General features: G+C 42.8%; 1 protein-coding gene across 3 annotated transcripts in view; it reads right to left on the reverse strand.

Annotated features, from left to right (window-relative positions):
• NIPAL2 (NIPA like domain containing 2) overlaps positions 1 to 15,717 on the reverse strand; it is a 51,599-nt gene extending 35,882 nt beyond the window's left edge. For 2 of the 3 annotated variants that reach the window (XR_014850213.1, XM_085053278.1), the window contains exon 1: positions 15,316 to 15,717. Coding sequence is in view for 2 of the 3 variants with exons in the window: in XM_085053278.1 (XP_084909404.1) it covers positions 15,316 to 15,555 (240 nt within the window). In the remaining variant the exon portion in view is untranslated. The remainder of the gene's footprint in view (positions 1 to 15,315) is intronic. The other variant, XM_085053277.1, reaches the window with a different exon arrangement.
• Between the last annotated feature and the right edge of the window lie 6,808 nt (positions 15,718 to 22,525).

A 22,525-nucleotide genomic window follows, 5' to 3' on the forward strand; every position in this document is an offset into this window, starting at 1 on the left:
TGGCCTTGTCAGCCTTGTCATGAAGTGTTTAAGAAAAAGGAGAGAGCGGGGAATAGAAAACAGAAACTGCCACCTCATTTACCCCATCATTTTATTGCATGTACATCAGTAAAAGTAACAAATCCCTATTACTCCCTGCAGAGGACTCAGTCTCTCTGTGGCTCTTTTTGTTCCAGAAGCTGATCCTATCATTATGGCTGCATTTCTGGATAACCCCTTGCAGCTCCTTCCTCCCAGCTCTCAGCTGGGGATCACAAACACTGCACAGGACTCAGTGGGCAACCAGCACCTCAAGGAGGAAACACCACTGATCTTGAGCCAGACCACAGGAGGGTCCCCATCCAGCACGGGAGGTAAAACTTGAATGCAGGTGGTGAGCAGAGGATGAGGTCATGTGTTCCATCGGTCATCTAAAATAATGTGCCAAATCAGATCCGTGTGTGGGTACTGCTGATGGCCTGAGTGTGTGCCTCCAGAGGCTGTGAATCAAATCTCCAGCACTAAGTCTTCCAGTGCCCTGCATCATGGGTATCCTCCCCAGAACAGCAACTCCTTTTGCACCACAGTGTACTTTCACCAGGTACTTGTGAGCTTGGCTCAGGTATCACTGTGGGACACATAAGATACCTATTATGATGACCAGCCTGTGTCTAAACAGACACAATCTTACAAAGGTCAATTTTCTTCTCTTCACAGAATGGTTTGGGTTGGAAGGGACCTTAAATATCATTTAATTCCAACCTCTCTGCCTTGGGCAAGACACCTTATACTCTACCAGCTTGCTCAAAGCCCCACGCAAATTGCCCTTGAACATTTCCAGGGATGGGGCATCCACAATTTCTCTATGCAAGCTGTTCAAGTGCTTCATTGCCCTCATTGTGAAAAGCTTCTTCCTTGTTTCTAAGCTAAATCTTCCATCATTTAGCTTAAAATCATTACTGGGTGACGCTCCTCTGTGCCTAACTTAAGCAACCTCCTGGTCTGCACACAAGAAAAAAACAGTGCATGTGTATGATCAAGGCAAATGTGTAGAGGCAGTCTGGGCTCAAAACTTACCCTCCTGACTCAGGTCATTTTATTGCAATGACCACATGTTTCACCTGAGCCCTGCTGTTGGCATATATACTGCACTGCCTGCTCCAGGCTGACAGGTGTTAATGAGCTCTGCTTAGTATGGTGATAGCACCATGCCTCCAAACCCAGGCCTGGACAGACCCCGAAAGATTAAGAGCAGAGCACAATGCCCTACAGAGGTCAAATATCACATGGATCCGTTCAGAGAGATGAGATGAAAGTACAGTAACACCACGCAGCTACAGCATGGCAAAACTGTCTCATATAGGTTCATAGTCACACATGCTTATATTAAATAAAACAATGGGGAAAAAATGAAGTAAAGAGGAAAATTACATTGCAAACATTACAAATCAGAGTGAATCTTAAATCAGCAGGCAATTTCTAATGAACAAAGTTTATCACATACAGCAGCACTCAAAGAGAAGAGACAAAACAGAATAGCATATCTCAGGCTAGTAAAACCATGCATGAATGAAAGATGACCTGCACCAGAAGACAGATCACTGTATCAAACCTAAATGGTTGCTGCATTGCCCTGAAGGCCACCAGAGCCCTTCTGATCTCATCTTATCATGTGAAAGGCTTCATTATTTGTGCAGTGTTTGCCATTAACATCCTTCAGAGGCTAAAGGACTGGTGGAACAGCCAGTTTAATAGTTATAAACATGATATTCTCTGAGTTTCCAGTTGTGGTATCCAGCTGTGATATCATCCACAGCACTGCAGAGCTTCCCACACATAAGTCTCAAGACAAACCTCAGTTGAATTCAATTGCAGACACAACTTCAGAGCCATAGTACTGCTTCAGTCAATTAAGGACTTCTACAGGAAAGACCTTTAAATATTCAAAACTATTAGCATAAAATGCAAGTCTCTTCATCACCGAAACATGTCTGAGCATACAGGCCCCTTTGTCAGACCCCAGATTTCAAACTGTTGACACATTCTTCCACTGCTTCCAAATGCATGAGGATTGTCAAAGAAACATCTTGTCCTTAAGTTTTCCAGAAAATAAAAACAATACAGAAATTTAATTTACTTCAACTTTATATGTTTTGGAACAAGCCATGAAAGTCAGATACCGACTTTTAAGTTCGTTCTCGGTATCACCTGAGCACGCAGACCATGGACTGAGATTGAGGATCTGCCAACAATTTCCTTGGTGGCAAAACAGGCTTGAGGAATGCCTTCCTCTGGCCCCCTGCTCCCTCCCTGCCTTGCTTAAGTGCCTGAAATAATCCATCCAAAATATACCCCATTAGCATGATGCTCTTTATAAGCCACCTGCCAATGTTTAACACTAAAGGCAGGTCAAAATTCCCAAGCCACAAGCAAAGGTTTTAAGCTGGTGACCCTGCACAGTCTGCCAGTGGTGGCACTGATGTGTACAGGGGCTGCTGGAGGGAATGAGTTTCAAGAAATGGCAAATTTGCCTCAAGCAAGGCACCCTCAGCACTCGCCTGGCATCCCCCATCCCAGTCACATGAAGGTCTTGCACAAGCTAAGGCGTGGGGAAAGGAGGCTTGAACAATCAGTCAGGAAAATCCATTTGCCACATGGAGTGGCAGCACATTGCTATTCAAAATGAGTGAGTGGCAGTGTGACACATGGCTGTGTACTGTCCTGCTTCCAGCACTTGTGCAGGACCTGATGCTTATTTCCCAGAGCACCTTTTCACATCATTTTGACAGTATCTTAAAATGACATTTTACATGCAAAGTCTCTATTTATTGTCAAAGTAAAAGAAGGGGTTTGTTTACGGCAAATGGAAGACAGGCTGAAATCTGCATATTTGGCAATAATTCTAGTAAGTTTATCACTTGCAGACTAAAATCTGCACTGGAAACTCAGTTATATGGTGAAATGCAATTTATCCACATTACATGTGTGTTTTCTGAAAGCACATTAAACTGCGGTTGCCAGGTCTGTGAAATGAAAACTTAGAAAAAGGAATTTAACTTGCACTGACTAAAAGGTATATGCCATTATTTATGGAAACTTGCTATGCCTATAAATTGAACTGATGAGCAAAAAAACCCAAAACACTTTAGATGTCTGCTGTCGGCTCACTCATCAAGGCTAGTTAACTGTTGCTCCTATTTTTCTTGATTTCTCTACATGTTTGTGATTTAACGGTGTTGCCAACAAATTTAATGGCATATACTGTTTCAAAAGCTATGCACCCTTTCCATTAATTGGGATTTTGTCAGATCTCAATGGATCTTATTAAAAAAGAGTAAGGGGTGGAACGCCTTCTAAACTCCCAATTATGAGTTAACTCTGAAGCAAGAGGAATTCAGAGTCCTTAACAAAAAACATATTTTTCAAAGAGCTACCATGTGGAATTGGGAGAGGCTTATCATTTAGCTATTATTATTCACAGAGCTCTGACTGTACTCAGTGTTTTACAGATGTATAAATAAAACAAGGTCCTGGTTTCAATGGTTTTCATAGTGCAATTCATATACTCAGATATGGGTTAAGGTCCATATGAAGTACTGAAAGACAGCTGAAATAAGAGTAAAAGGGCAATTACCAGTCTGGGAACATGAAATGAAAATACATTTGATCTGTTCATTGTGACATACATAAAAGGAAAAAGGCATTGTGCAATACACAAGAAAAAGAGAATTAAAACATTTGGTATCATCTTTGTTGGGAACAGAGAGAGGAGACTTGGTAACTACATTCCATCACAAATCTAATTTTTTTTTCCAGAAAAGAAACAAATTGCAAAGGCTGGAATGAGAGCCTAGTAAATTATGAAAAGGTGTGGGAACTTGAGAGGATAAAGCAACTATAGAACTGGGACTCATTTATCTCCATGTTTTAAGCATTTTCATGAGATCCTATTTATATTCCTCACTCTGATTATTTTAATTAATATCCATAGCAGTTAACAAACCAAGCTGGAGAATATGAACTGTGAAATAAAGTAACTAAAGTAACTTTTGATGAGCTTACTAAGGTTATATACAAACAAATCCATCCACTGCAGTGTTAACAAGCCTAGAATCATAATTATTTAAGTTGAAAAAGACCTCTAAGACCATTCAGCCCAACCATTAATCCAGTACTGCCAAGGCCACCACTAAACCATGTCCCTAAGCACCATATCTACACGTCTTTTAAACACCTTCAGGGATGGTGACTCAACCTCGTTCCTGGGCAGACTGCTCCAATGTTTGAGAACCATTTTGTGATGAAATTTTTCCTACTGTACTATTAAACCTTCCCTGACACAATCTGAGGCCAATTCTTCTTGTGCTGTTACTCGTTACTAGGGAGACAAGACTCACCCACCTCACTACAACCTACTTTCAGGTAGTTGTAAGAGACCATTATGAGTAGTATTTTTTTCCCTTTTTGAAGAGTTAAAACCAAACCTCTGAACTCCTAAATTTCAAATTCTTATTTTCAGAAATGAAATCCTAAAACTAGAAATAAATGGGAGGATGGAGAAGGGGCAGAATGGATTTTCACAGTTTCTGTGAAGAGCCTGTGATACTTTGGGACACTTTAGTTGCTGGGATATTTTGCGGCATGATCAAAGACCATTTCATTTAATGTAATTTCATTTTATTTTAATAGTGCCTGCTAGATTGAAAATAAAAACCTCTCCAATTACTGTAAAAAATGCCAATCATAGCTGATTACATCTTAATAAAAAGATTTTCTCAAGTACCATCACATACCATCTCCATGGCAACTACAGAATATTAAATACCAGGAAAAGCAAGAATAGCATTATAAACTTTTGCCAGTTTCCAGGTCCCAGAGGAGTAACACAGAGGCAAGCCAGCACTACCTGACCAACTTCTCCCATAAAATGGCCATCTGGCTTGAGGATATTCTTCTGCTGCTGCCCAGGAGCAGAGTTTCTGAATATTCCTGTTTGACCAGGTCTAATTCCTGGTGTACACGGTGCTCTGGTCCAAGCCAGACCACTCCAAGCCTAGATATATTAATCCCCAGAAGCTACAGTCTGGCTCACACTGAGAGGCTGTGCTGCTCCTATCCCTGCTTAATGTGGCTCCCTGGACCCCTAAACTGAGAGCCAAGGAGGTGACACAAGGCTTATGGGAAGCTGGAGGCAAGCTGAAAGGGAGCTATCAGAACAACTGAGTAAATAGTGCTGTTCAGTGTTACATCAGACAGGGCAAGGCACAAGAAGTACTCTTGGAAAGATGTCTCACTCTGCATGTACACACAACCTCTGCATGTACACAAATGTGCCTCTAAGCCAAGCTCAGATAGCTCATTCCCTCTTGTTATTATAGTACAGGTCTTGCTGAAGTACAAATGAGCTATTTCTGACTCTGCCTCAACCAGAAACAGAAAACCCTGGCAGAAATGTAACCAGCTTAATATATTATTTACCAAGTCCTCAAAATAATTTTTATTTTAAAAAATCTCCCTTTACCAGTTGAGAGGAATGGCATGCCTCTTCCAGCAAGCACCTCTCCAGCATCACTTTCAAACAAAGGCAGGCTTGTCTCCCATTCTGACTCAAATAATCTTCTGTTAGCTGTAACTAACCCTTCCTTTGGTCTTCACAGAAAATGCTTCTCCATATCACAACCTGAGTGAACATGCTCAGTTGTTGAAACACAGAGTCCCACATCAGACAGGAGTAAACACAGGCAGGAAATGATAATGCTTCCAAGCCAGTGGCATTTCAGAAATATTCTAACAGGAGTGAAAACATGGGAGGGAAACAAGAAAAGACATGACTGCATTTAGAATGAAGTTGAATCCATCTGTTAAAAGAATTAGTTGATTTTATGGCAGGGGAATGAGCAGCCCAAAGGCCCTTCCAATCTGCTGCTCCTGAAGAAGAGGGGTGCTCTGCAATAATTCCTTGCTTTCCTTCCTGCACCTCTTGCACTTGCCTCTCCGAGTTTCATTTCCAGAGAGAGTGTTAATCATTTACAGATAGTTCCTAATGCAAAAAATTGAGTGGACTCCAGAAGGCAGAACCTTCTGCTTAGCAGCATTATTCATTTAAATATAAACAACTGCTAGATTATCGGTGATGATCTAAAAACAAGAGGTCCTGCATTCTCTGAAATATTCACACGTATGTAGATGGGTGTATACACACAGAAACACACAGCTGGATGCTTTGAATTTGTAGATACTTATGTTTGAAACTGTAAGATTCAAATCTTGGAATAAAAAAAATAAACTCTTTAAAGAAATGCTCTCACATGCAAGTTTCTTGCATGGGCCTGAGATATAGGTAGTGAGCTCTTGTTTGCTCAGCTGTCTCCCTGTGACACATTGCAGTTGTGCATTTTGACCTTTTACTAAAAACTGTAGTTTACTGGTTTAAAGCATAAAAGTATTATTAGCATTTTGCAATTCATGGTGAGTGCTGCCATAAAGAGTAGGTGTCTAGTTCACAAAAATGCAAAGCATCTATTCCATAGTTGCCTTCTGCTAGAGAAAACTAAGATCAGTGTAGCTGAATGATCCCTTCTAGGTACCTTTAACACCTTTTTATATGTTATGTGGTACTTACAGAGATAACAAGGCAGTTATGTTTTTTCCCCTAGTTTTGAGTACTGTTGGTTTTTCAGCAACTGTATCTTATGTGGATTCTCCAATATGGAACTTGTTGTCTTTTCTTTTCTGCTATTTTACCATTAGTATAGGATTTAATGGGTAAAGACCTTCTTCTTGACAGGGATTACTACAGAAATGGGGTCAGGATGATAAATTCCTTTTCAGGAATTATAGAAATGAAGGAGAACTGAGTACCCTTTTCATGAGCCAGATGCTATTATCTCTCACATGCATGCTTTTTAAACCATGCACTGCTCTTCAGTTTGTCCTGGCAGTCTCTGATGTGCAGTTGTCACAGCAGCCAGCAGCTCAGCCTCACACAGCTGGAGCCACTCTTCCATAAAGATAGGGGAGAAAATTGGAAGGGTGAAAGTGCAAAAACTTGTGGGTTGATACAGACAGTTTAATAGATGAAGCAAATGCCACATGAGAAGCAAAGCAATATCAGGAATTTCTGATATTCAGCTGTTTCTAGGAAAGCAGGGCTCCATCATGGGTAATGGTTACCTAAGAGGACCAATCCCAAATGTCCCCTTTTTCCCTTCTTCCCCCTGCTTTATATGCTGAGCATGATACCATATGGTATGGAATATTCCTTTGGTCAGTTGGGGTCAACTGTCCCAAGCTGTGTCCCCTTCCAGCTCCTTGTGCATCCCAGCCTACACACTGATGGGGCAGTATGAGAATCAAAACACACCTCAATGCTGTGCAAGTACTGTTCAGAAATAACTAAACATCCTGATTGCCAGCAATACTTCATCACAAATCCAAAGCACAGACCACACAAATTACTATGAAAAACATTAACTCTGGTGTGAACCAGTACAATAGCCAAGAAATGGAGAGTCTAGAGACTTGATCAGGTGAAAGCTGCGATTATTTATTTAACTGAGGCTTCTGCAGACACTACAAGCTTTGCTCTTGGTCATTGTGACCTGATGACTGAGTCACTGCTGCACGGTAACACAGACAGTGAATGATAATGTTCATGGTGCTTTAGTCACTGCTGGGAGCAAAAACTGTCACTGACGGAGAGAGAAACAAAGGAAAGAGAATAATGTGATAAGAAGTCAATACATACAGGAACCTTCTGACAGTTACAAAGCAGAAAAAATCTCCAAGCCCACAACAATACCCCCCAAAAAATGGAAGAGAAACATTACAAAGTAGTAGGTTAGAGTCACAAAGCAAAGTAAATGGCGTCACGATCTATTTACTCTCAAGCTGGAGCCCAAAAATTAAACTAGGTTATAACTGGGAGTTAACTGTGTGGGTAAAATTCTGTTATGTACACAAACCCCATATTTTGGTTGTTTTTCACAGGAACCTTTTTACAGTGGAGATATCCTTGGCTGTTAAAGAAAAAGGCTTCAAGGGCAATCTGTATCAGCTGGCAAAATTACTTTGTTTTGGGAGGGATGACAGTCAAGTCATCTGACATGTTAGCTAGGACTCAGTGGGAGATTTCAGCTCAGGCTGATTTGGTTCTAGGGAATTAAATGTCAGGAAGAGGTAGACTTGTCCACAAAGGGATGTGCACTTCTATGCTAGCACTTCACCTCAGCCACCATGAAGAAGTCCTGTCCAAGGAGGCAGTATTTGCTTTGCTCTGAGTCGTGTTTTCAGGTGTGGAGAGACTTCCTCCAGACCTTGCACTTCAGCAGAGGCCTCTACATCACAGGGTTGTTTCTGCAAAACACAGCAGGGTGCAAAGAGGAACACAGCCAGAGAGTCACTCTGTGCCTCATCCAAGAGCTAAATTCTAACGATTCTGTGATTTCTCTCTATCATAGGTCCATAATCTCTCTTCATTTCCCCATTATGGGCAAAGCAGCTCATATCATCAAATGAGGCCAAAGCTTCTAGCCTAGATGATGTAAATCAACGACGAACGTCATTGAGGAGAATGGAGTTATACCGGTATAACCTCAGTTCGAGCAGCACACATCTGCTTAGTTTGATATTGACTATTTACTTTTGAGCACACTGCAAATATCCCTTTCTTAAGGGCTCTGCTCCAGGCCTGGTGTTGATTCACACACCAACTGGCTGTTCTTTGAAGCTGCTGGCCACATGTTTCAAAGTCCATATTAGTCAAAGAATGGAAAGCATATCTCCCAACTGCTCACATCGATGAATGCCATTCTTCTGGGACAATTTGTGGTGACATTATAAACATGAGCATAACAGTTTGTACATGTCACCAAAACTCCAAATGAAATAATCACAGGCTCAATTTGCCAGGTTTTTCAAAGGTCCTCACCTCCCTTATGACTGAAGTGCCCAGTCTGCTGTTTGTTCATCTTTCTAAAGCCTTGTTCTTTCAGTTTGGTCAGATTTCTGCTTGAGTAATTTGATTTCTTTTGATTCATTCAAACAGGACTAAATCAGATATGGCAGACTGTTAAAGACAAGCAAGGATAAGATTCAGACATCTTTTTTATTGGTGCCCAAAGCAGACCTCAAGACCATAGGAAAAGAAAGAACATACTTAAGCTCTGATGAGTAATGAAGTCTTTGGATCCCAAAATCATAAGGGGGGGGGTGTTACAGATGAGATTTTACATGAAAGACAATTTTTATTTCAAAAATTATATCAATGAGTATTTTTCTGTCAATTTACCCAGACAAACTGCTTCATCAAGGAGTCAAATGAGTGCTAGGGCAAATGAAGCAGCAGAAGCACAGATGGAGCAACACACTGCTTTGTGTGACAGCGATGTCCTAGATCCACACAGCAACCTCATGAAATCTCAGAAACAGACAGGTGCTGGTATGAGCAGCCACTCTTCCACCCTATATCACTTTGCAACTCACAGTCAAGGCTGTGAGACTCGAAAATTAACACAGTAGCCACAGCCAATTTAATTTAAAGTCTATTATTTGCAGACTAGTCTAGAAGATGGGGACAGGAAGGGCAAAGCATGGCATTGAGACAGGCTCCTCCAAAGCAGCATAGGGATTCAGATTCATCCCATGCCTGGTGTTTCCTATTCAGTGCTGACAAAAGGAAGATGAGGACTCACCTGCTCTGCTGGCTCCATACTAAATCTGATTCTGCTGCACTGGAGCACTTTGCTGTAGAGCAGTGCCTGTTTTAAGCCCTCTAGTCAGTGGCCAAGCTGGATATCAGACACAGCCTATACTATGCACCCAATCTTCCTCTAAGATACCATTTTGAAGCAGTCCAAAGCAAAACTAAATTCTGCACTTGGTAGGATACGTGTAATTAGTGACTCAAGTTTCTTTGCATTTGTCTTCTGCACTCCACTTTCTGACAAATGACAAGTATTGTAATATTCCTTACTGCCTAGAAATTCCCTAATTAACATTCTCAAACCTTTTAAAACAGATTAGTGTAATTACAAAGCTCCTGTTTAACTTGCTGTCGCGTCAATCATCAGTAAAAAACAAAAAGAAAAAAATTCAAGTGCAAATGTAATTTAGCATCCTCAGAAAAAAATTAAAACTCATTTTACCATAGCATCTGCTGGAAAGGGAAGTATTGAAAACACTCTGAGATTTGTGAAAAATAGCCCAGTGAGAATCAGACAACAAATACTTGGACAAGCTATAGCTGGTGCTTAGCATGGCCCCAGCTCGGCAAGATCATTCATTTCCAATGTCCTGGATGAAGTGTCCAGGAAGAGCCACCAAGACTGCTTCACAATGAGCTGTGAGGTATCAGCCTAAATAAAAGGGTTTTGTTCACCAGCTTCTGCTGTCTGTCAGGCTAGGAGACACTCCTGCAAGCAGGTCTGCCAGCAATGCTGAGAAGAAAATGTCCAGAACTGATGGACTATGAGCTCTCCTACCAACAGCCTTTGCTTTGTGTCTGTGTGCCCCAAGCTGAGAATGTGGATCTGGGTGGGTTTGCTGTTGTCTGCTGCCCAGCACCATGCTGGCCTTAGCAGGGAAGCTGCCACAGGCACATGACTCCTTCCAGGCTTTGTAGGAAGAACCCAAGCAGGGTAGTAGAGGCCTGCCAATAACACACACTAGAAAATTCTGTTCTGGGACCCAGAGATGAGCCTGGTGGAAACCAGATTAGCTGGTCACTCCTCAAGCAGGCTTATAAAACTGCATAGTGCCTCCAGTCTTTGGGCTGCTTTCCCACTGTTCCAGACCTGCTGCCCCATGTCCAGCCTCCTCTATATTTAGAGGTATAAACAGCTCCATGGTTTACTCCCGCTCTGCTTGCAGTGGTTGATGGAAAAAACCCATATATTTTCCCATGGAATTTGAGAGCTGGGATGATACAGACATGCTTATAGTACCGTGCAAAGGGACAGGCAAGGGATAATGCTCTCCCATACTTATTTCCCTTACCTCTGAGTAATGAGTAAGTTCCCAAGCAGCAGCTGATCTCTCTTAAGCTGGAGGCTGCAGTCAATAAGCTGTGCCACATTTCACACCAGAGATGTGATCTTTATATCTGCAGGGACAGTTGATGTTCAGCAAGGCAGAATGGAAGTATGAGGCTGAAAAAAGATATGGGCAACACTTTCTAACCAGTGTTGAATTTTGCCTTCTAATGTCATCTTCTTGGTCACACTAAAACTAATCAGAACACAACCCTGGCAGATCAGACCTACAGCTCTGGCAGAGCCTGAGAGCTTGGGTGCAAGCTGGCCCAGTTGACAGTCCTGCATTTATGAGCCAAAGCCACACATGCTTTTCTAGCAGAAACCAGTGAAATGGGGACCTAACCATGGAAAGTTGCTGGATTCTTGACAGCAGAACAACACCAGATGCTTCTTCTTGCTTGTAGCTGCAATGGGCAGAAACTGGAATATACGAGATCCATCTGAGCATGAGGAAGAACTTTTTTACTGTGAGGGTGACAAAGCACTGGAACGGGTTGTCCAGGGAGACTGTGGAGTCTCCTTCTCTGGAATGATTCAAAAGCCATCTGGACACAATCCTGAGTAACGTGCTCTGGGGGACCCTGCTTGAGCAGGGAGGTTCAGCACGATCATCTCCAGTGATTCCTTCCAACCTTACCCATCCTGTGATTGTGTGCTTCATTATAACCCTTAAGTTTTTAATTCCCTTATGAGAGATTCAAAAAGGTTGTATTTGAAAGGCTGAACAAAGTACTCTTTCTAAGTTTTGATTTATTAGGGCCGAAAATAATATACATTTCCCTAATACCTAGGAAATTGTAAGCATTTTCTCCCAAACACATTTCCCAGTAAGATAAAGGAAACTGAAACTGCGTGAACTCTGAAGTCAGACAGGTGAAGGACAAGAGGATGAAACAGAGTCAGTGTTTTGATACCCTTGTTTGCTTTCAGTAAACAGTTTTAGAATAAGGACTTGGGAGGATGGTGTTGAAGAGGAAAAACTTTTCACTGCAGTCTTCACAGATGAGTACACCAGAAAAAAGCTAGGTGAGGACATTTGTCTCTACTTTCCCCATGCTCAGGGACTGGTTTACTGATTAATCTGAAAAGTTAACATCTGCAGTGCATCAGGGAGCAGACTGGAGACTCAGGTATCCTGCAGAGACTGAGAAAATAGCATTAAAAGCCCCTAGAAAACACATGAAGTGGGGGAAAAAAACCCCACAGGAGGGTTTGTCTTTAATAGCCTTTCTCTGGAAAACAGGACCAAATGATGCTCTCACTTTGCTAACGCTCAGTGGCACTAGACATCAAGGCCCTAGTGAAGAGGGGTGAGTTGAAGCTCTGGAGATGTTCTTTTTGAACAGAATGAGCTAAAAACCTTAATTGTGGCATTCCACACAAAATCTAGATTTCATCTATATAAAAGAAGGCAGAGTGGAAAGACCTCTACAAGAATGTGCTTAATCTGTGGGATTTCCCATCACACCTGATCACAGCCACTACTGCCTGCTGATGAGACCTCACAAGGGATCAGGCACAAACTCACCTCCAGACAGGCTGTGATATACTGTGAGGGGACAAGAGGTCACAGATCCATCTGAAGGCACTGTCAGCATTGTCAACCCCTAAATACAGAGCAGAAATGATTTATTACTACAACCCACACAATAAGACAATCTTTCGAGGTGACTGTCTGGGCAGCAGTAATAACTCTGAGTCTGTGAAGAAACGGGCAAAGAAGGAAGATGCAGAAGTGAAATAAATTTCTATCTCAGGCTCAGCTTCTGCACTTGAATAACTACACACAGTGTCTACACACAACAGACATTTGAAATGCAGAATTATGGAGCTCTGAGCAACATGGTCTAGATGAAGTTATCTCTGCGCATGGCAGGGGATTTGGAACTAGCTGGTCTATAAGGTCCCTTCCAACCCAAACTATTCTATGATTCTATTACATCTGAGTTCTCAGTGACTGTTCTCACCCAGCTGTTTCCTCCTTCTCTGATACAAAGTCAAACCAAGATCAATACTGTAGATAATGATCTCAACTAATCTTGCAAACTGTTTTTGTCCATAAACAACAATTCTGGAAAAAAGTAAAAAAAAACTAATGAGAAGTCCCAGGGGAAATAAAAATGTTACACTGAGACAATTACATACACTTTCTATTAAGCAGACAAAACCCACATGTTGTGGCTTCCTACATTCATTACTCCAGCAGACACAAAAAATATTACTATATTAGTTTGCAGGAAATACTTCAGGTAACTAAGTACATATTTCATCAGATTTTACTGCACCATTAAACACACTCATATCCCATAACATACCATGCATATACAGGGAAGGCTGTGGGAGCATGGGCTTGAGTGTTACTGATTCCAGAGATGCAGTTCCTCAGGCAGTATCAACCAACTATATCCATGCTGGTGCCAAGAGAAATCTATCTCCACCTTTTTTTCCCCATGACCATGTGTGCCCCCTTCTACCCTTATGCCAACAGCTAACATCCAATCAGCCTGATCAGGGACCTCTCAGGAGAATAATCCCATTTGAAACAAAAGACAAATAAATGTAATGCCAGCAAAAAGAGGGATTATACCACACAACCACATGGACACAGCCACTTTAACTTTCTCTAGGGAGCTGAATGTTTACAGACATCATTTAAGGCTTACCCTAGTGCCATGGATTCCCCTAAGGAAGGTGCCAGATCTGCTGCTCCTGTGTGGATGTCTCTGATGCCCATGTGGCACTAGGCAACTGCAACTGGCAGCCATGCCAAGCCCTTCATGTCTAGGAGCTCTTGAAAGGGGATCTCACTCTTTCACCTCCTGATGGGGTTGAAGGGGCTGAGAAATACTCCCCCAAAAGTAACTCACTTCAGCTGTCCTGGGATGCTTCCAGGCAGATGAGAGCCAGTGCAGTTATGGTTTCTTGTAGAGGGAGAAAACAAAGAGCTCCTTTTCAAACCAAGAGGACAAAATAACCTCAAGAAAAGGTGAAGAGAAAGAGCCCATATGTGAAGACCTGAAACTGGGCTCATCCACTGAATCACAGCTAGAATAGCCATGAATGGAAGGAGGAAATGGTTTCTGAGGCTTCCAGAAATGTAAAATGTGAAAATGGGCGTGGACAGAATAATTTACCTGTTGGAAAAATTAAGGTTGGCATCAACACATAACCCATAGTTACCCATTACTTCTCCAAAGCTACAACTAAAGTAAATAAAAGGACAGAATATCAGTTTCATCCACAGACACCCAAGCAGCTCTAAAAAATTATTAAGGTCTACCCAGAAAACTACCACATTTAAAAACCAGCAATACTCAGGCAACAATGCCAAGGAGTACAAGAGCATGGCTGGGAGGTTTTCCAAGCAAACAAAAAACCCTCACCTTAATAAGCAGGTGGATATTCCCATGCCAAGGGAGTTCCCTGTTGCTGGCATCCTCTGGCAGCTGTGCAAGCTCACAGCCTTGGGACCGTCATTCACAACCCACAGTAAAACCATTGGCTCCATATTCCTGTCTTCCAATAAGAGACCCCAGCTCTGGTCCTGGGAAGCACTGCCACCAGCCATCAGCCAGGAGTCCTGCTGCACCAGGGACCTGAGCACAGGAATTCTCACGTTTCCATCGCTCTGAGAACATGGGGCTGAAAAATGCATCCTTCCAAATGGATATCAACCCAGTAGCAAATGCAGAATCCAGAGGGGAAAGGTTTTGGGGCCTTCCTCAGGCTACCACCTGCTACTGGGCTGCTCCTAGAGAAAGGGGAGCAGCTAAGTTGCAAGCCATTTTATGCACAATTTATACCAATATTTCACATCGTGAAAAAGTGGTTTGCCTCTTATGCACAGAAAAACAAGAATGTTGGGTATCCTTCCATGCCTTTAGTTTGTGAAACAAAAAGCAGAGAAAAGGTAAAGGGTTTAATCAATGTCCAATTAATTTTTATTGTTAGCAGATGCTTCAAATTGCGAGTTCTCAGGGGCTGCTCCAGTCTCTCTTTAGCAGTTGCCTAAACCATTGTCAGCACTGACAGCGACAGAAACACGGATGACAAAAACCAGTGATACTCTAGTGCAGAACCGCACAGCTCTGCCCAGCTCCTACTCAGAAAGGACTGCTCGGAGTGGGAAGCCAGAGCAATGCAGGCTGAAAAACAGGGTGAAGAGGGAGCAGAGCCAGCAGCAAACAGGTGCTGGAATGGAGCTCTTCAGGGGACACAGGGGAGAGGCTGAAATGAGTACCCCCCTTTCCCCAAGGTCTCCTGTTCCTGGGCCCCAGCATGGTGCTGCACGCTGGGCACTTACCTTGTGTGTGCTGAACCAGGGGCCGGAGAGGGGCCCATTCCCGGTGTCCGGTGCCCCAAAGGATGCATTCCAGGATGCCTGGGATGATGTCGCTGCCCCTGCCCTCAGACCCCAGCCACTGGCCATGCCATGCACTGTCACACCAGTGGGAAGGGGTGGCTGTGAGGAGAGGCAAACAGGACGTGGACGTGGCAGTCTCTTCCTGGTGTGGGAAGGCTGCTCACAGGGGTCACTCTGCATGCAGGTGTGTGCAGCCAGGGCTGCAATTGCTGGTGTGCACCAGGAGACCCTCAGCTGGGGAGTAGTTGTAGCACAGGAGAGGAAGGGGAGTTGACAGAAGGTTCTGCTTCCCCTTCTCAGGGCATTCAGGTGCCTTTTTTTCTGTCTCTGGCTTCCCCAATGCCCCACCCTGCTCTGAAAAGGCAGCCTGGGAATTTAACTCCTTCAAATCAGTGCCTAAATCTAATGGTTAACTATTAATGCCTCACTGTTAGATTGCAAAACTTAAAAATTGTTGTTCGCCAAAGGCATATAGTGCCTTGCACAAATTCTTACTTATGTCCTGTATTTTTCTCTTGTAACTATTTCCTGAGTAGTTTCTTTGCAGAGACTTCAGGCAATGAGTTTGTTCCCAGTCTGTAGCTTTATCCATTCATTCTTTTAGTTTTGATTTGATCATTTAAGTTCTCCTGGGGAAAATAACAACGAAACAAGCTTATTAAAGGGAGAGTAAAGCTAGCAAGGTAGGAGCTTGGCAGAATTACATAGGAGACAGAAGCAGGCTTCTAGAGAAGCACAGAAAGGAATATTAAGACACCACATCTTCAGGCTCTGGACAATACATCTGCTTGCAATCCAGAGAGCTCATACTGCACCTTGGAGGAGCTGACTTGTACTAGTGCAATCCATTGCTTAGCTGGGCTTGAAAGCACCAGCGTCCTGACAATTATTGCAGCAGACGAGGGTCAGCAGGCAGATATTCTGCTCCCTGCTTCAACAGTTTTCTCCTACACTTAAGAAGAACTGGCATCAATTGCTTAGTCCCAGTGGGACCAGTGGTCCTACCATCAGCAAGATGCATCAAGAGAGAGAACAAGACAGCATGCAGGATAGCAGGCTGGGGACTGAGCTTCCTGCAGGCAAGGAGATATGATCTCTAGTAGAAATAAGCAGCAGCAAAGCTGACTGCAGAGAAAGAAATGAGGATATAGCCCCTCAGTATGATTAATTTGGTCAAAAATAGAAGAAACACACAATTACAGGAAAGAAACTGCAGTTAAATTAATACTCTCCAACTTGAACACATAATGTCTTAGACACAAGGAAGTTATTTGAATCCAGACAGAAGATACAGAAACGGTAGAAGTGGCAAGATAATGCTTCAGTTAGGTGATGGCATAACACCCCAAAATACAAAATCTTCTGTCATAAAATAGATGTTTTGTTTATGTGTGTGTCCTAACTTGAAATACCAGTTTCTGTGATCACAGCTCCAGTGAGTCCTTTGTAAATACTGGAATTAGCTGCAGCCATGTATATATAGGCACACTGGAAAAAAACAGCTCCAGTATTTCATGGCTGTGTAAATTACTGCAGACTATTTTTACAGTGTTGTGTAATTATTCTCTGCAGTCTAAGCTTACATTATGGAAAAAATTCTAGGCAATCTGGGTTATGGTTGCAAAAAACCAGTGCAGTGAAACTGGAGTGTAAACTGCTGCAATGATACTTGCCCCGTCTAGAGAGTTGAAACAATAGCCCAGAGGGAAGTGTGAAAGGACCCATTCTTCAACTGGAGCGCTAAACTGGAAGTCTGCTGACAATTTAAGTGTCAACATCAGCTACTTCAAGGCGGATCATTTGAGCAGAAACACCAGGCTAATGTTCTTATTTGTCATCCTCAATTTGCACTTGTTGGATAGCAGATCCTGGGGTGAAGAGGAAAAGCAGCAACGGTTGTCAAAGGGTCCTGAGCTGAGGAAGTTGTCCCATTCATCACCCTCCTCACACAGTCATCTCTGCCCCAGCTCAAAACGGGCAGCAAAGAGGTCAATGCTCCCCCAGGCTGGAGAAATTGTCTTTGGTAGCCAAAAGCCACAGTGGTCCCTACCAGCTTGCCAATGACCTTTGCAGTATGGTTCTCTGTTGCCAAAAATGCCCATATTGGTAGGAGAGTGAGTGTAAGGGGAGTGGGAGGAGAAGAGCAGCCCAAAATATCTCTTGGGGACATTTGCTGTTGTTTTGCTTCATTCTTGTTGGTTCACTGCCTAAAATACAAATGTCACTGTGGTTTTCTCTTGCATAAGAAAGCTATTGGAACAGGTTTTCTGTAATGTTGTCTACACAGAGCCCTTGTTGAATTGCTTTTGAAGTTGATCTAGCAGTGACAGATCGTTGTTCCACAGTTGGGTCTAGCCATATCCACTCAGTCAAAACATGCCAAGGGCCCTTATGGCACCATATATTTGTAAAGGATCTCTGATTGTCTTGCATATACAACTGTTATTCAGTTATCCAGATTAATTTTTCTTTACGTTGTAAGCCAAACCTATTAAAATAGTGAAGAATATTTTAAAAACTATTTCTGCTCTGTTACTTCCTTCCATTAGGAAAACAACTAACCGTGTGCAAAAGTCCCTATACTTGTGCACTTCTGCTTTCAGGCTAAAAGTGATGCTGAGGTGTTTGGCACAAAGGTATCAAGTCCTTGGAACTGATTCCTGAAATATCCTGAGGAGATGTCCCATGAAGTGGCTGCAGAAGATGGGATCTGCAGAATGTTTTAACTGAGAACATTACTTCCAGTTTTCAGTGGCACACAGCTGTGCTGGAAGTTTCGGACCAAAGTCAAGTTCCATTTGAGGGTTCTTCAAATCAGGGGTGTCCTCTGCCAGCTGGACCAGCAGAATAGACTACACCTGCTTCAAAAACAAGGACATATAAGGTGTCTCCAGTGAGTACTACAATACATTAGTAAGGTCATGTCACTGGGGATATGTGCACCACGTACAGTGTCTCTGTCTGTGCATTTTTGGTTGTTGTCTTTGTTGTACTGTGGGAAAACTGGGCCAGCTCAAAAAATACCTCAAGAAAAGTATCTTTGGAAAGGTGACCTGACTTGCTGTTGCTGCATCTGTCGTTTTTACAACTGGGCAAAGGCAGCAGAAGTGCATGTTTGTGTCTGTCTGCGGTGGCTGACCCACCTCAGTATCAGGACAGGACTGTTTCTCCCTCTGAGTAGCACCTCACTCCCTTGGAGCAGCACACAGTAGAAGGTAGCACCTGTGAAGATGGAGTAGATGCTGCTTGAGTTGGTTTGCTGAAAAATCTCCAGGCTGGTTAAACTGAGTAATCTGCAAGGTAGCAGTCTTTGACTCCTGTCATTCTATTGCCAGTCATTTTTGGGTAGAAGAGAAGGGACTTCACAGCCTGGGATATTACATCCACCTTCTCTTGTGTTTCCCTTCAAGCGCTTAACACGTTCAGTTACTTCTGATCAATGGAGATGCAAGAAACTAATTTGGGTGTTAATTGCATGGATTCCCTTACCTGGATGCTGCATTTCTATCTGACATTCTTTGGCCAAGGATCGGTGCTGTTAACAATAGATAATGTTGCTCTGTTTGGTCACAAGGATTTGGAGACTGCAATGGATGCTTTGTCAGCCTCAGGTTCAGATGATGTGGAACAGTGCCCAGTCAGTGTGTCTCCCTGAACTCTGGCTTGTATGACATTGGGACCTCATAAACCAACAGAGGATTCCTACCTCTGGTTGCTTTAGCCTCTGGAAGTTATCCATGGAGAGCTTGACCTGGCACCCCCTCATTTGGCATACTCAATGCACTTGGGTGGATGAAGAGGAAACAAGAAGGCTTTTCATGTTTGCTTGCCCACATCCCATCACTTCTCTGAGCTTACACTTTGCCATTGTGATTGAGCCACACTCTCAGCTGAAAAGAGTCCACATCCTTGATGACTGGGCTCTGGTCAGAGTTACTGAGACTTTCTAAACCGGAAAATTAAAGATGTAATGGTTTCCTTCTCTGCCAAATAGGAAAACAGCCCTTTGTCCGGGGTACTTAGGTGTTCTGCTGTGAGGGTAGAACCCAGCTGATGGGAAGTTCAGTATTGGGATGGATGGTTCCAGCTGGGTGGTACAGGAGAGAGCTGAAGACCTTGCTTTTCCCTGCTGTTCAAAGGACCCAGCTGATCGTGCCAGATTAGGTCCAAAAGTGCTAAGCTTGAGAAGGATGATAAGATGTGTTTCTGAGTTAAATGTCAGTCAACTAGCAGACTTTTGCTGGGTCACTCACTATGTGCAAGGCTGTACCTGTGAACTGGGGAATCTGCCTGGAGCAGGTTGCAGGCAGGGAATACTGTGTAATGGATAGTGCAGGACAATTCATGGAAGATGTGTACCAACAGTCTGTTGATTTTGACAAGCAGCTTTCATCTCCCTTCCCCCAGCAGCTTTACAAGACCATGGTGCAAGTATGTACTACTTCATATGCTAGCAATTACAGTCCTGACTGAAAGTTGCTTTCCCTCTTGAAGTTTACAAATGTACAAAAAATAGAAGTGCTGGAATCAAGATGTACATTACAGACCTTGGAGAAGGCTTTTGTCCTTCCTTTCTGTATGGTGGATCAGTGAGAGATTTGTAGACTTTGGACATTTTCAGTTTTGCCTTTTAGACCCTACCAATTTAGGCTTAATCCTGATCCTTTTAAAATCAATGTCAAAGTTCCCACTGACTTCAAAAGAGACAGCCTCAGCTTTCAAATACTTTAAAGAATAATTTTGAGCAAACAAACCCAAAATGGATAAGAACTGCATTTTCTCTCTCTATTGGGCATGCAACTTATTTTCTCCAAATGTAAATGTTACCTGGAGAGCTAAGCAGTGATGTGGTTTTTATTATTTCTTTGGGAGGCTGCAGTACCCAAAGTATATTCCATACATACTTCTTCATTTAGGAGCCAAACATAGCTATGTAAAGTGAGTGGCTTGTTTACAGTAGGCCCTTATGGCTTGCTATCAAATTAGTGGCAAATCAGGACTACAGTAAACAGAGGTCAAAGATCAAACCCACAATTTCACATAAAATTCCAGACCATGTACACAAAATTTAAAATGCAAAATCTTCAAATCACAAGACCATCAACTGCTCTTAAAACTAATCAAAAGCAGGAAAAGGACTGAAGGAAATGAAATTTAAACATGATTTAAATCCAACTTTTAATGGAACAGCTACATCATGGGTATCTTTTAACCACTACAGCTGATTCCATGCTACTTATTACTTACCATTAAACAAGGTTTTGGTACATCTCTCTGGCTTTTATACATGCTATTTTGTTTCTTTTCCTCCAATTTGAAATAAAGATAAAATAAATTACAGAAGTGTTGCCACCTAAGATTTTGCAGTGGTTCTGTTCCTGCTACAACCCATGGTAGTTCACTTTTTTTTAGTGCATTGATTCCCTGTATTCAGAAGAGGGAATGATAAAATGCCATGTGCTCCATTTTGTGCTGGAACCACTGTGTTTGAATACAGTCAGGTGCTTTGGCTGATGGTCCCTTGGCTTACAGTCCCCTCCTTATCTGGAGGTCAGTGCCCACATACGTATCTCACAAGAGTTCCAGAACCATGCCAGTCCCACACACGTGTTAGACCAAACCCCAGTCTGAAGTGGTCTGGGAGGAATTCTTTTCTATACCCAGTTAAGGGAAAGTAAGGATGCTGACTCCTTAAAACTGAAACATATTTGTTTAATGAAGATTTTGTTGCTGAATGCCACCAGATGTCAGCATACACTATATGATTAAAAGCAAGTGTCTAAGACCTCTGAGAAGTGAGCAGTAAACGAAATGCCTTCTCTCTCATGGAAATGATGAACCAGATCAGCTTTGCTGGGGGAAAATTTACAGCAGGGATTAGCTGGAAGAAATTGCCTGTGAGGTTTTGCTCAAATATCTGCTTACTTCTTCCATCCTTGGGATGGGCCCATCTGCTTTGCCTTCAGCCCTTCTCCCTATCCAGAGGTCTGTGAGAGGCCTGAATTGGCCCAATCCTCAACCTATACCTCCATGGGGTTTCCTAGCATGGATCCAAAGACCTGCATCTTCCTTGAATCAGACACAAGAGGCCAGAGAGGAACTTGCTGAGGATACAGAGACCTGCTTTTCATATATGTGGTTAGGGAAGATACACCTCGACCCCAAATACTGCAGCAGTATCTGCTCTGGCTATGAATGAACATGAGAACTCACCAAGGAATTGGGCACTGAGAGTGTTTTGTGATGACTTAGGGAAAAAATATGAATAGCAGGAAAATTGTGATGTGATTTTTTTATTCCCTGACACACTCTTTCCCATCCTGGAAAATGCCAGAAGGCCAAAGCTGTTCTTTGGATGACTCAGTTTAATATCTGCTCAAATGAAGTTTTCTTCTTTAATATAGGTATTTGAGGGTTGTATTTTCTCCTTCTCAAAGCAGTGACACAGCTCTTCAGAGTAAGGTAACCTGCAGGCTTCCTCCCTGCTTCACATTACCTGTCTTATGGCATGATCTATAATACAACCAAACATGCCCAATCCACATCCTGACGGCCTGGTGATTTAACTTCTGTACACACATACACACCCTGTATGTTTTTCTCTTCCTCCAGTCAAATACACCATTCAAAACAGCTAAAGCAACAAGGTCCCTTCAAAACTGTTTTCCCTAATGAACATGTACAGAGCTGAAACTGCAAGTTCTGACCTAAATCTGCCATTGTCCACACACATCCCAAGAAGTCACAAAACATTGATCTATCAGAAAGTCCAAATAAGAGAGTCAGAACCCAAGGGATAACTGAGCAAAGTGACATTCCTTTGGGGCTGTGAGTCAAAATGCCATACATCTGAGTTTCCCAACACACGTCCTCTTTTTCTGTCTTGGAGTTTTACTTTAGTTTTGAGGATTTTACTGTGTTTGGCTGACTTTCTGGGTGTACAGCAGCTTTGGTTGAAGGTCCAGTACAACAGCTCCAAGTGCACTGGCACCCCTCCAGACTTCACAGCCGTGACTACTGTGCTGCAGCAGATAAATTCTGCTGGAGGCACGTGCTGTTGTCACCACACACCAACACAGCAGATCTGATGCTTTGAGGCAACTTCAGAGGTTGCACGTTCATAGAGAAGACACAAAAAGCACAGTGCTTC

This window comes from Lichenostomus cassidix, chromosome 2 (assembly GCF_008360975.1).
Source record: "Lichenostomus cassidix isolate B80296 chromosome 2, HeHo_3.0, whole genome shotgun sequence".
Lineage (NCBI taxonomy): Eukaryota > Metazoa > Chordata > Aves > Passeriformes > Meliphagidae > Lichenostomus > Lichenostomus cassidix.